This window comes from Brienomyrus brachyistius, unplaced genomic scaffold, assembly GCF_023856365.1.
Source record: "Brienomyrus brachyistius isolate T26 unplaced genomic scaffold, BBRACH_0.4 scaffold96, whole genome shotgun sequence".
In the NCBI taxonomy this organism is placed as follows: Eukaryota; Metazoa; Chordata; class Actinopteri; order Osteoglossiformes; family Mormyridae; genus Brienomyrus; species Brienomyrus brachyistius.
This window is the reverse complement of record NW_026042371.1, coordinates 710,264-721,337: the sequence shown is the minus strand read 5'-3', so window position 1 is coordinate 721,337 and position 11,074 is coordinate 710,264. Positions and strand designations below refer to the sequence as shown.

The following is an 11,074-nucleotide window of genomic DNA, read 5'->3' as shown; positions in this document are numbered from 1 at the left end:
TTGCGGAAAGGTACTTGATGCAACTAGAAATAGTTTGTCCATTAATTGTCAGAGATAATGAGCAGGAATTGTTTGCAGATATCTCTGGATTAGGAAATGCAAGAGCTTTTTCCTTTATCTGCAATATGCTACGAGCTGAACACTTGGAAATTCAACATAAAAAAAATGCATGACCAAAATCCTGCAAGTTTCTTTTGGTGAGAAAGCATTTGTTTTGTTACTTGAAAAAAGGTGCATTGATTAATAGTCGTGTATTTGTTGTGTTCTGCATATCATCTCTGCATACCCTCCTTAAAAATGCAGAAAAAACGTTTTATGAGTTAACCGAGAACTGAGACAACTGACCATTAATTTAGGAAAAGAAATGACAGTGTATGCTATGAATGAATGATTTGTACAGTGCGATTTGTCAGTTCAATAATTATTTGTATTATATAAAATATATCAAAATAAAACTTTCTGTTCTTCAAAATTTATACTTTATTTATATGGGAAAAGGTACATGCTTTTTGAAATATAATGCACAAATCTCTTTCATCTTACAAAAAAATAATACTCTCTCAAAATAAATGAAACGCATATTAAAATACTTTACATTGGACATTAATTCTTATCTAACAAGGGAAAAGACGGATTGACAGGATAACCTGACCTGGTTATGGCCATGATAACCGATAACAGATAACTCTGTATAAATTATTTGCCCGTTTTGTTTGTTTAAAGCTTTTTTTAAGTCATACACTGCAAGTTCATTATCCAAGCAAAAGTCATTGTGACATCGAAATGTGATCTGGTACATTTAATCAAATACATGATTTATAATGGGTGTGGCAACAAAAAATCCCTTTAAAAGGGTCTCTTGCATGCCCTACCAGTCACACCACAGCAGCCATGAGAGGACTCATTTTAGCCCTCGCAGTAGCCCTTGTGGGTGAGTACTTTACTCGTTGTCATTATGGGGACATTTGCAACCAAAAGATTCTATATTGAATTATTTCTTTCAGCGACTATATATATATATATATATTTATATGCATTTCAATATTTTACATAACATTCCTAATGTTTGTGTCCTCTTAAAGTTTTTTTTATCCAAATTTCATCAAAAAGCACATTTTTATACAAAGATATTGCATTTTTTTCTGTCAGTATTTATCAATTCAGACTTTGTAATCTTTTTTTACCTTTCAGCAAGTCAACAGATAAGTGAGTATGACCTGACAATCTCTTAGTATTTCATTGAATAATTATGATTTTTAACATTGACTATTTGAAATATCTAAACGATTGCATGTCTGCCATGAAAATTGAATTGTTCTTTTACCAGCACCAGATTTTAGTACAAGTAAGACCTACGTGTACAAGTATGAAGCACTGCTCCTCGGCGGACTCCCTAATGAGGGCTTGGCCAGAGCCGGAATGAAGATTGTCAGCAAGGTTCTCATCAGCGGAATTGCCCAGAACACCTACCTGCTTCAAGTAAGCCGTCATCAGAGCGTCGGAAGTGTCCTTAGCACCTTCTGCGGAATAACATCTAGGACTAAAATACATAATGTTGAATAAACTCCTTCATTGACTTTCTGTTCATTTTCTAATATTCCAGATCGGTTTATCCATTAAACCTGTTTCTGTGCACTTCTAGCTCTCGAACCCTGAGATCTTGGAATACAGCGGCAACTGGCCGAAAGATCAGTTCACCCCGGCCCAGAAGCTCACCGAGGCCCTGTCTGCCCAGCTGCGCACCCCCATTAAGTTCGAGTATACCAATGGTGTGGTGGGTAAGGTGTTTGCCCCTGCGGGAGTGTCTGCTACTGTTCTCAACATCCACAGAGGAATCCTCAACATCATCCAGCTCAACATCAAGAAAACACAGAAAGTCTATGAATTACAGGAGGTGAGGCATTCCACTCATTCCACTCATTTAACTACTTGACATTACCCAGTGTTCTATCTTGCCACAGATAATAATAATAATAATAATAATAATAATAATAATAATGATAATCTTCATTTATATAGCACTTTTCATACTTGAATTGCAGCTCAAACTGCTTCACATAAGGGATTAATATAGGGGACAAAGACAAAGAAAATGTATAAAATATACAAGGTATAACTCAAAGAAAGTGTAGGAAGAAGGAATGGGAATTTTAAACAGACTGAATTAAGTAAATAAGAATACAATGCTTTAAGTAAGAATAAAGCAGAATAAAATTGCCATGTCTTCTCTTCCCCAGGCTGGAACTCAGGGAGTATGTAAGACTGACTATGTGATAGATGAGGATACAAAGGGTGAGCACATTTACGTGATTAAGTCCAAGGATCTGGATAACTGCCACGAGCGGATCGTTACCGATGTGGGAATGGAATACATAGAATCATGTGACCGATGCCAGCAGGTAAAGAGGACTTCAACTTTTTCTCCTGGTCAGTTCTCCTTGGTCATGGTAAAGGTCTCAAGAAGCTGTTTCTCCTGATCAGAGAGTAAAGAACCTGAGAGGAGCTGCATCATACAACTATGTGATGAAACCAAGTGGTGCTGGGAGTCTGATCACTGAGGCGACTGTTCAGGAGGTACACCAGTTCACACCATTCCACGAAATGACTGGAGCTGGCCAGATGGAAGCAAGGTAGTGCGCGTCTGTATATCAAAACTAAAAGGTTGTACCCAAATAGAATTCACATTTCCTATACCAATTAATCCTTTTTGTTTCCTAGACAAGTCCTGCGGTTTTCTGAGATGCAGAATGTCCCAGTACAGCCCATACAAGCAGACTATATCGCCCGTGGATCCCTGCAATATGAATTTGATACTGAACTTGACCAGACCCCTATTCAACTCATTAAAGTCAATAATGCACAGACCCAGGTACTACTTCTTACTATCTATCTTTTATGCTCACTTATCCAGTAGAGGGTACCAGTCATGGGACACCCTGGGTAGGCTGCCAGTTTATCACAGTATATGCATACATTCACAAACTATAAGTAATTTAGAGATGCTCGCCTTGTTTGTGGGAGTGCAGAAGTCAGAGATTACAGTTTCCCTATACTCTTGTTTCACTACCATTGATGTTATAATTTTGGTTGTTTTATACAAAAAGAGCTTGGTAGATGCCATCTTCCCATAGTCATACTCTTCTTCTCTATGTTCACAGATTGTGGAAACCTTGACTCATCTGGCCACAAACAATGTGGCCCAGGTTCATGAAGATGCTCCATTAAAGTTTATTCAGCTGGTCCAGCTAATGCGTGATGCAGAAATGGAGACTGTTGAGACCATCTGGACTCAGTTCAAGGCTAAACCAACTTACAGGTACATATCTATATTTAAAATTTTATTTTTAATGTTATAGTGAAGCTGACATGTTGCAGAAAGGCATGGTTACAATTCTGCACACTGAGGCTGTGGCTTCACAAGGAAAAATTGTTCTGCTTTAGACGTTGGATCGTGGATGCTGTTCCTGCAATTGGAGATGCAAGCGCTATGAAGTTCATCAAGGAAAAGTTCCTGGCTGGTGATCTAACAACACCTGAATTCATCCAGGCTCTGTTGAGTACTGTGCACCTGGTGGACGCTGATCAGGAGACCATGAACATAGCAAAGGTATGTAGCACGTAGTATTCCTCATTGCATTCAACAATATAATTTCATTCTCGTTGGGTAAATAGTAAAGTGTTACATCTCTCCCATCTCCAGGCTCTGGCATTTCATCCCAGAGTTCAGCAGCACAACATTGTCAGAGACACAGCCATGCTTGTGTACGGTTCCATGGCATTTAAGTTTTGTGCTGAAACCCCGAACTGTCCTGCAGATATTATAAAGGTAAATGCAAAGAGTTTTTTTTCATTTGTTTCATATTTTTGATTTTAACTATAAATTTCCTATATCGTTCATTTGATAATTTTTTTTTACCATACTATACCTTTTTTCCCCTCTACAGCCAGTCCATGACTTTGCTGCAGATGCCATTGCTAAGGGAGATGTTGCAGATATTGCCCTAGCCGTTAAAGTCATCGGCAATGCTGGTCACCCTGCCAGCATGAAGCCAATCCTGAAGGTGCTGCCTGGGTTTGGTTCTGCAGCCGCTTCGCTCACAGTCAAAGCCCAGGTTGATGCTGTCATGGCCCTGAGGAACATTGCCAAAAGGGAACGCAGAGCGGTGTGTTTACCATTAAGCCCAAATTTATTAAGAGTAGCAGTGATTATCCAGTGATTTACTATATGACCTTCCACTGACATCTGTGCCTGTTGCTTTGGTTCAGGTTCAGGAAATTGCCCTTCAGTTGTTTATGGACAGAGACAATCACCCAGAAGTACGGATGGTTGCCTGTGTTGTGCTCTTTGAGACCAAACCCACCATGGGTGTGGTAGCTATAGTTACTCAAACTCTGCAGAAGGAGACCAGCTTGCAAGTGGCTAGCTTCACCTACTCTCATATGAAGGCCCTGACCAGGAGTACAGCCCCCGATCTTGCTCCAGTGTAAGACAGTAATCTCCTTGTAGCACATTATTCTCTCTTGGTTGCTGATTTTCCATTTTGAGTCAAATTATCTTCTTTCTATTTAGTGCTGCTGCATGCAATGTTGCTGTGAAGATCCTCAGCCCCAAACTGGACAGACTAAGCTATCGTTTCAGTAAAGCCATCCGTGTGGACTACTTCAAAAGTAAGAGCATTTTTGTATTTCTGTTGTTTTGTCCTCGTGTTAGATGTCTGGACCAACTATAGTCAGACAACCCCCACCTAACTTACTGTATATTTTGTTTACTTTAATAATTTTGCTCATTTGTTTTGATAGATGACCTGATGGCTGGTGCTGCTGCTAGCGCTTTCATCATCAATGATGCTGCCACCATTTTGCCCAGAGCACTTGTGACCAAAGTCCGTGCCTACATGGTTGGGGCGGCTGCTGATGTTGTGGAGGTGCGAAGTGGTCTTCATAAGATAAGAGTATAATTCTTATGATAAGTGAGGATTCCTATCAGGTTGATTAAGCCACTCTTTCTCGCAGCTTGGGGTAAGAACAGAAGGACTTCAGGAGGCCCTTTTGAAAGCACCAGCTGCTCCTGCCAATGCTGACAGAATCACAAGGATAAAGCGTATTCTCAATACTGTGAGTCACCGCATTTGGGTGCATAATTTTATTGTGAGCAAACTAATAGAAATATATCTGGATATTTTGGCTCTTGTGTTTATATGATATAAGCCCTTCATTTTCATTCTGTTTCCCATAAAGCTATCAAACTGGAAGGCATTACCCACAGACCAACCGTTGGCTTCCATGTACCTGAAACTCTTCGGTCAAGAGATTGCCTTTGCCAACATTGATAGGGACCTCATTGAACAAGCAGTACAGGTACTCCTAAATGTGTAATTTTGTTGTTTATTTGAAATGGATTTTTAAAGAAAATCAGTCGATGTCGTTAGCATTGTATTGATGTTCAGTCTTACTCATTCTCTTGTTCTTTTGAAGCTGGCCACAGGACCTGCAGCACAGCACGCAATTGTGAGGAATGTGCTCAGTGCACTGCAGTCTAACCTTGCGATCCAGTGGGCAAAATCCCTGCTGGCCACTGAGGTGCGTCGCATCTTACCCACTTGTGTGGGTGTCCCCATGGAGCTGAGTCTGTACACTGCTGCAGTGGCTGTTGCCAAAATTAATGGTCAGTACTCCGCACTCAGAAACAGAGAATTCATATAGTACCTGTCTTCGCCAATAAAGTATTATGTATTGTGCAGTTTTATTTTTTAATTCACACATGCCTGTACCCACAGCTCAGGCCACCCTGACTCCTCCACCTGCTGAGAACTTCCATATTGCTCAACTCAGGAACACTGACATTCAACTGCAAGCCCATATTGAACCAAGGTAAATCTACAGATGAGCTTTTAAAAATGTCATATGTTGAAACATAGAGCTACTAAATCCAGTATTTACTTTTTTTTTTTGCAGTGTTGCAATGCACACATTTGCAGTGATGGGAGTAAACACAGCTTTCATTCAGGCTGCAGTTGTGCTGAAAGCCAAGGTGCACCACAATCTTCCGATGAAAGTCAACGCAAGAATTAATGTTGCTGAAGGACACTTCAAGATTGAGACTCAACCTATTCAAGATCTGGATAATGTTTTGGATTTGGAGTGAGCAGATTTTTTTTAGTTACACAACACTCAGTTTTACACAGTATTTGCAATATTCTCAAGTTTGAAAAAGTAGGAAAAGTATAAAAGCAGGAAACTATTGTTTTGATACACTGAAAGCATACTAACGGTTCGCAGTAAGAGTGACTCCTTCAATGAATCATTTTCATCAACAGTGCTGAAGCCTTTGCTGTGGCAAGAAACGTGGAAAATCTTTCAGCTGCTAGGAAAACTCCAATCGTACCTGAAGCTTTAGCAGCCCGGATATCCAAGGAGAAATTTACATCTGCAGAATCTTCTGACAGTGACTTGGTAAACCACCAATCTGCTTTGTTTTTGCTAATTTTGTACAGTGCATTTATGATATGGTATAATGCATTTCTGACTCCTCATGCCTGTCTCAATCTTTCTTTTATTTGTAGTCAAGCTCATCGGAAATTATGTCTTCTGGTGCGATCGATACAAACCAGCCAATGGAAACTCGCGTTTCAGCCAGAATTGACCGGAAACTGTGTATCACGATGCAAAGACTTGGTGTAAAGGCTTGTGTTAAGATAGCTTCCCAGAATGCTGGCTTCATGAGAAATTCCCCTCTTTATAAGCTTATTGGAGATCATAACATAACCATTGCTATGAAACCTGGTACGTTATCTGAACGAGAAACAAGCAAACATGATCTGTTAAGTCAAACTCATAATTCTCTAGTGCTCCTTAGCCAAACATAAACCAATCTGAGAATTTTTTTTAATTTCTTATAGTTTCGGATGAAGGCATCGAGAAAATACAGGTTGAGATACAGGTTGGACCAAAGGCTGCATCGAAGCTCATAAAAACAGTCACCCTGCCGGAAGAAAAGGAAAGGCCTGTGGTATCAAAACTGAAGAAAATCCTGCAGACTGACATGGTGCATCATTTTATTTACGATGGTTCCCCAACCTTCACATAAAATAATATTTCAAACAATATCAATGAACTGGGAAGCATAAGTCTATGAACTGACCTGTACCTACACCCTCCTCTTCCTGTAGAGACAGCGACTGAAGAATTCCACCAGTTCCAGCTCGAGCAGTTCCTCCAGTTCCTCTTCCAGCTCTTCTTCAAGTTCTTCATCCAGCTCTTCTTCCAGCTCCTCTTCCAGCTCTTCTTCCAGCTCCTCTTCCAGCTCATCTTCCAGCTCCTCTTCCAGCTCCTCTTCCAGCTCCTCTTCTTCTCCCTCAAATCGGCGAAGAAAGGACGAGGACAAAGGCGCTAAAAACAAGGATAACAAGAGGCGCAGTAGCAGCAGCAGCAGTAGCAGCAGAAGCAGTAAATCCTCCAGCAACTCTGACAGCAGCAGCTCTTCCAGTTCAAGTAGCTCTGAGGTGAGGCCCTCTCACTCTCCCACCAGCTCTTTTGGGAGGTTTTCATCACATTATAGTTTAAGCCATAAAATTTCAATCTAGACATATTTGTGAATGTACGTTTTTATTTTCCTGTACAGGAAGAAGTTTATAAGTACAAATTCATCAAATACAACCAAAAGGAGGTAATAGGATTTGGCTATATTTATGTTAAGGTATATAAGTTTCAAAACTATGCAGGCTTTAAACAAAATTTCTTACACTTCCTTACAGCAAACCAAATCCAAAGCTGATGACCGAAGACGGTCCTCCTCAAGTTCTGAAAGCAGCAGCAGTAGCAGCAGCAGCAGCAGCAGCAGCAGCAGCAGCAGCGACTCCAGCTTCGAAAATATTTACCGGAAGGTAAAAACAATGATGCGCGTGACTGTAAGCCACGTTATACTGTCATAACCGAATTAAGCATTTTCTGAGCTTTCTACCTCTGTCTCTTTGTGGTACAGTCAAGATTGCTTGGAGATTCCATCCCTCCAGAATTCGCCATCATCATCCGTGCGGTGAGGCCTGACGGTAAAATGCAGGGATACCAGGCTGCCGCTTACCTGGACAGGGACACAAGCAGGCTGCAGGTCATCATGGCCGCTCTAGCCGAGAATGACAACTGGAAGATGTGTGCTGATGGTATCCTGCTAAGCATGCACAAAGTCCAGGTGAGATTCAGCACTTCAATTTGCGAGTGTGTCACAAAACGCTCTACCGGAGCAACAGAGTAACTCTACCATTTAGAAGCAGCAATTTAAGGGGCTAAAGAATAAGGGGTAAATACCAAAAAGATCGCTGAATATAAATAAAGGTTTTGTGTTGTCTTTTGCTTCTCTTCTTTTCAAAAGCCAATTTCAAGCTCAGTGTGAATTAACATTACATCCTTTCTTTCAAAATAGGCAAAGGTTGGCTGGGGAGAACATTGCCAGCAATATGGAGTAGATATCGCAGCAGAAACTGGTCTTATGGGTACAAACCCTGCTGCCCGCTTGAAGCTGAAATGGGACAAGATTCCTCGTGCATTGAAGAAGTCTGCAGATATGTAAGTCTCCCCTCCCATCATTAACAATGACCCTTTTAAAATTCCATTATCTGAAATACCGGTTGGAATCTGTCTTTTTGTTGTCTTTTTTCCACAAAGGATCGCTGAGTACATCCCAGGTGCTGCTTTCATGTCTGGACTAAGAGGTGGAAGGGACGAAAACACAAAGAGGCAGATTAAACTGATTGTAACTGTTGCTGCACCCCGGCTACTGAATGTTATCATTAAAACCCCAAGGGTGAATAAATAACACGTCGCCTTCTCTGAATGAATGAATGAAGTGCCCCATAATGAGATAACTCCATTGATAATTATATTCACTGTTTCTGCATACAATGTTTTATATGACTCCCTATAAGTTGGCTGCAGACATTCCCATTGACTTGCTCCATGTGTTTTCTTAGATGACTTTCTACAAGCTGGCTGTATATAATCCCTTTGCCCTGCCTATTGGAGATGCAGCTTCTCAAATACGGCAGGACCAGAGCTTGTCTGACAGAATCCTCTACATGTTTAATGAAGCCAATGCAGGTAAGAAGAACAAGAAAGTTTCTACAGCATTCACCATGTAACAAGCATGATAAATCTTGGGAGTTGGCTACCTAAAACCTAGTACCATTATCTTCCTTCCTGTCAGTGTAGTCTGTACTACTAATTTAAATAAAACAAACCACAGGAATGAAATATTTACTGAATTCTTGTCATTTAAAATAGGTTCCTTGTATCCCACATTGTAATGGTATAAGTGAGTTGCAAATAAATACAATATAAGGTGAAATGTGGACGACACCGTGCTCTAAATTCCAAACATCATTTAAAAATGTTCTTCCTTCATCCATCCAGCCCGCTGCAGTATGGAAAACGACATGCTGACAACTTTCAACAGAAGAAAAATCAGAAGCGTAATGCCTGAATCATGCTACCAAGTTCTGGCTCAGGACTGCACCCCTGAGCTCAAGTTTATGGTTTTGTTAAAAAACAGCAGCTCATCTGATGCACATGCCATTGTCAAGATTTCTAATGTGTGAGTACACGCTACACTAACTTCTCTTTAATTTTTCAGGTTTCCTAAAATTTTGCTCACTGCTACTTTTTACTCTTGCTTTCCCTTCAGAGATATTGACCTGATCATTGAAGAGGACAAAATTCGGGTGAATGTCAATGGAATGCGTATCCCCAGTAGCAGCCTCCCATATGAACATCCTTCAGGTGCCTCCTCAGCTCCAAGTCGGGTTAAAAACAATATCCCAAATATGCCTGCCACACATTTAGCACACATTTCTTTATATTTATACATCTGTGAGGTCAAGTGCACCTATTTCTTCTCACCTTGTTTCATCATATTTTAAGGGTCAGTCCGAATCGTACGCAAAGCCGATGGTGTGTCACTATCTGCTCCTGGCCATGGTCTCCATGAAGTCTACTTTGACGAGAACACATGGGAGGTGAGAAGCTGCTTTTAAATGAATGTGTTTTTAAGATTTATTTCCCCCATTGCACACGATTAACTCTTTGCTGAATTTTGTTCAGATTGTGGTAGATGATTGGATGAAGGGCAAGACCTGTGGAATCTGTGGAAAGGCCGACGGGGAAATAAGAGAGGAATTCCGCACCCCCAATGGACGCCTGGCCAGTAGCGCCATCAGCTTTTCCCACTCCTGGGTTCTTCCTGGAAAAAGCTGCCGGGATGCTGACCGTAAGTGTTTTTGTTTGAACTGTTTTACAAAAGCTATACCCAAAGGGCTTTTTCTAATCCTGAGAAATTCTTCTCCGATGCAGAGTGCTTCATGAAGACAGAGTCCGTTCAGCTGGAGAAGCAAATTAATCTGGGCGGCCAGAATTCTAAATGCTACTCCGTTGAGCCTGTGCTGCGGTGTTTCCCTGGCTGCAACCCACTGAAAACAACCCCTGTGACTGTTGGCTTCCACTGCCTCCCCATCGGTATGTTGTTCACCAATTCCATAGGCAACAGAAAGGCCCATTTTCTGAGCAGCAATAGAATACCGTTGTGCACTTTCATAGTTACTGGAAGACATTTAAGCTTTTGCATTTGCAATGTCTGACATACTGTTTTATTTTCCCTTTTGCAGATTCTAATGTGAACCATCTTAGCAGTTTTTGGGAGAAGAGTGTGGACCTCAAAGAGATCACTGATGCTCACGTTGCCTGCCACTGTACCCACCAATGTGCTTAATGACTGTGAATGTCTGCAGTTCTTTAAGTGAAGCTGCATATCTAAATAATGTATAATCTGTATTTAATTTTGCAGTTAATTAGTTTTAAATAGGATTTGAAGGAATCTTTGTTGCAGAATTTTATCATTGCCAAATTGCTAATCATTTATTGATTATGTAAGTTTTACAATGTGACCCAGAGGACATGCTCTTTTGTAATTCAGCCCCAAACTAAAATGTGTACTTTTATTTCAAATCACATTTAGAATCCATAATTTCCAAAAATTTCCATTATTTGACCATGTAACAATCTACATTAAGAATTGTTGACAATTCAA

At 40.6% G+C, this 11,074-nt stretch overlaps 1 protein-coding gene across 1 annotated transcript; it reads left to right on the top strand.

Annotated features, from left to right (window-relative positions):
• The first annotated feature begins 891 nt into the window (after positions 1 to 891).
• LOC125727382 (vitellogenin-like) lies at positions 892 to 11,030 on the top strand. The gene is made up of 35 exons (XM_049004051.1): positions 892 to 931; positions 1,192 to 1,206; positions 1,328 to 1,479; positions 1,643 to 1,894; positions 2,238 to 2,399; positions 2,482 to 2,630; positions 2,719 to 2,869; positions 3,159 to 3,316; positions 3,442 to 3,607; positions 3,701 to 3,826; positions 3,945 to 4,163; positions 4,267 to 4,484; positions 4,571 to 4,668; positions 4,801 to 4,925; positions 5,014 to 5,115; positions 5,239 to 5,358; positions 5,476 to 5,665; positions 5,778 to 5,871; positions 5,956 to 6,141; positions 6,318 to 6,453; positions 6,564 to 6,783; positions 6,900 to 7,045; positions 7,170 to 7,502; positions 7,622 to 7,666; positions 7,755 to 7,883; positions 7,982 to 8,188; positions 8,420 to 8,562; positions 8,662 to 8,800; positions 8,967 to 9,093; positions 9,406 to 9,586; positions 9,677 to 9,771; positions 9,913 to 10,007; positions 10,093 to 10,258; positions 10,342 to 10,503; positions 10,653 to 11,030. The coding sequence occupies exons 1-35, from the start codon at positions 892 to 894 to the stop codon at positions 10,754 to 10,756; spliced, it is 5,151 nt and encodes a 1,716-aa protein (XP_048860008.1). The 3' UTR covers positions 10,757 to 11,030.
• Positions 11,031 to 11,074: the final 44 nt, after the last annotated feature.

Excerpts from the sequence above, each read along its gene's own strand:
- LOC125727382 (XM_049004051.1), top strand. The coding sequence starts at position 892 with ATGAGAGGACTCATTTTAGCCCTCGCAGTAGCCCTTGTGG. Across the intron at positions 5,116-5,238 it reads TAAAGCGTATTCTCAATACT|CTATCAAACTGGAAGGCATT; the intron begins GTGAGTCACCGC and ends TTTCCCATAAAG. Across the intron at positions 7,667-7,754 it reads TCAAATACAACCAAAAGGAG|CAAACCAAATCCAAAGCTGA; the intron begins GTAATAGGATTT and ends ACTTCCTTACAG.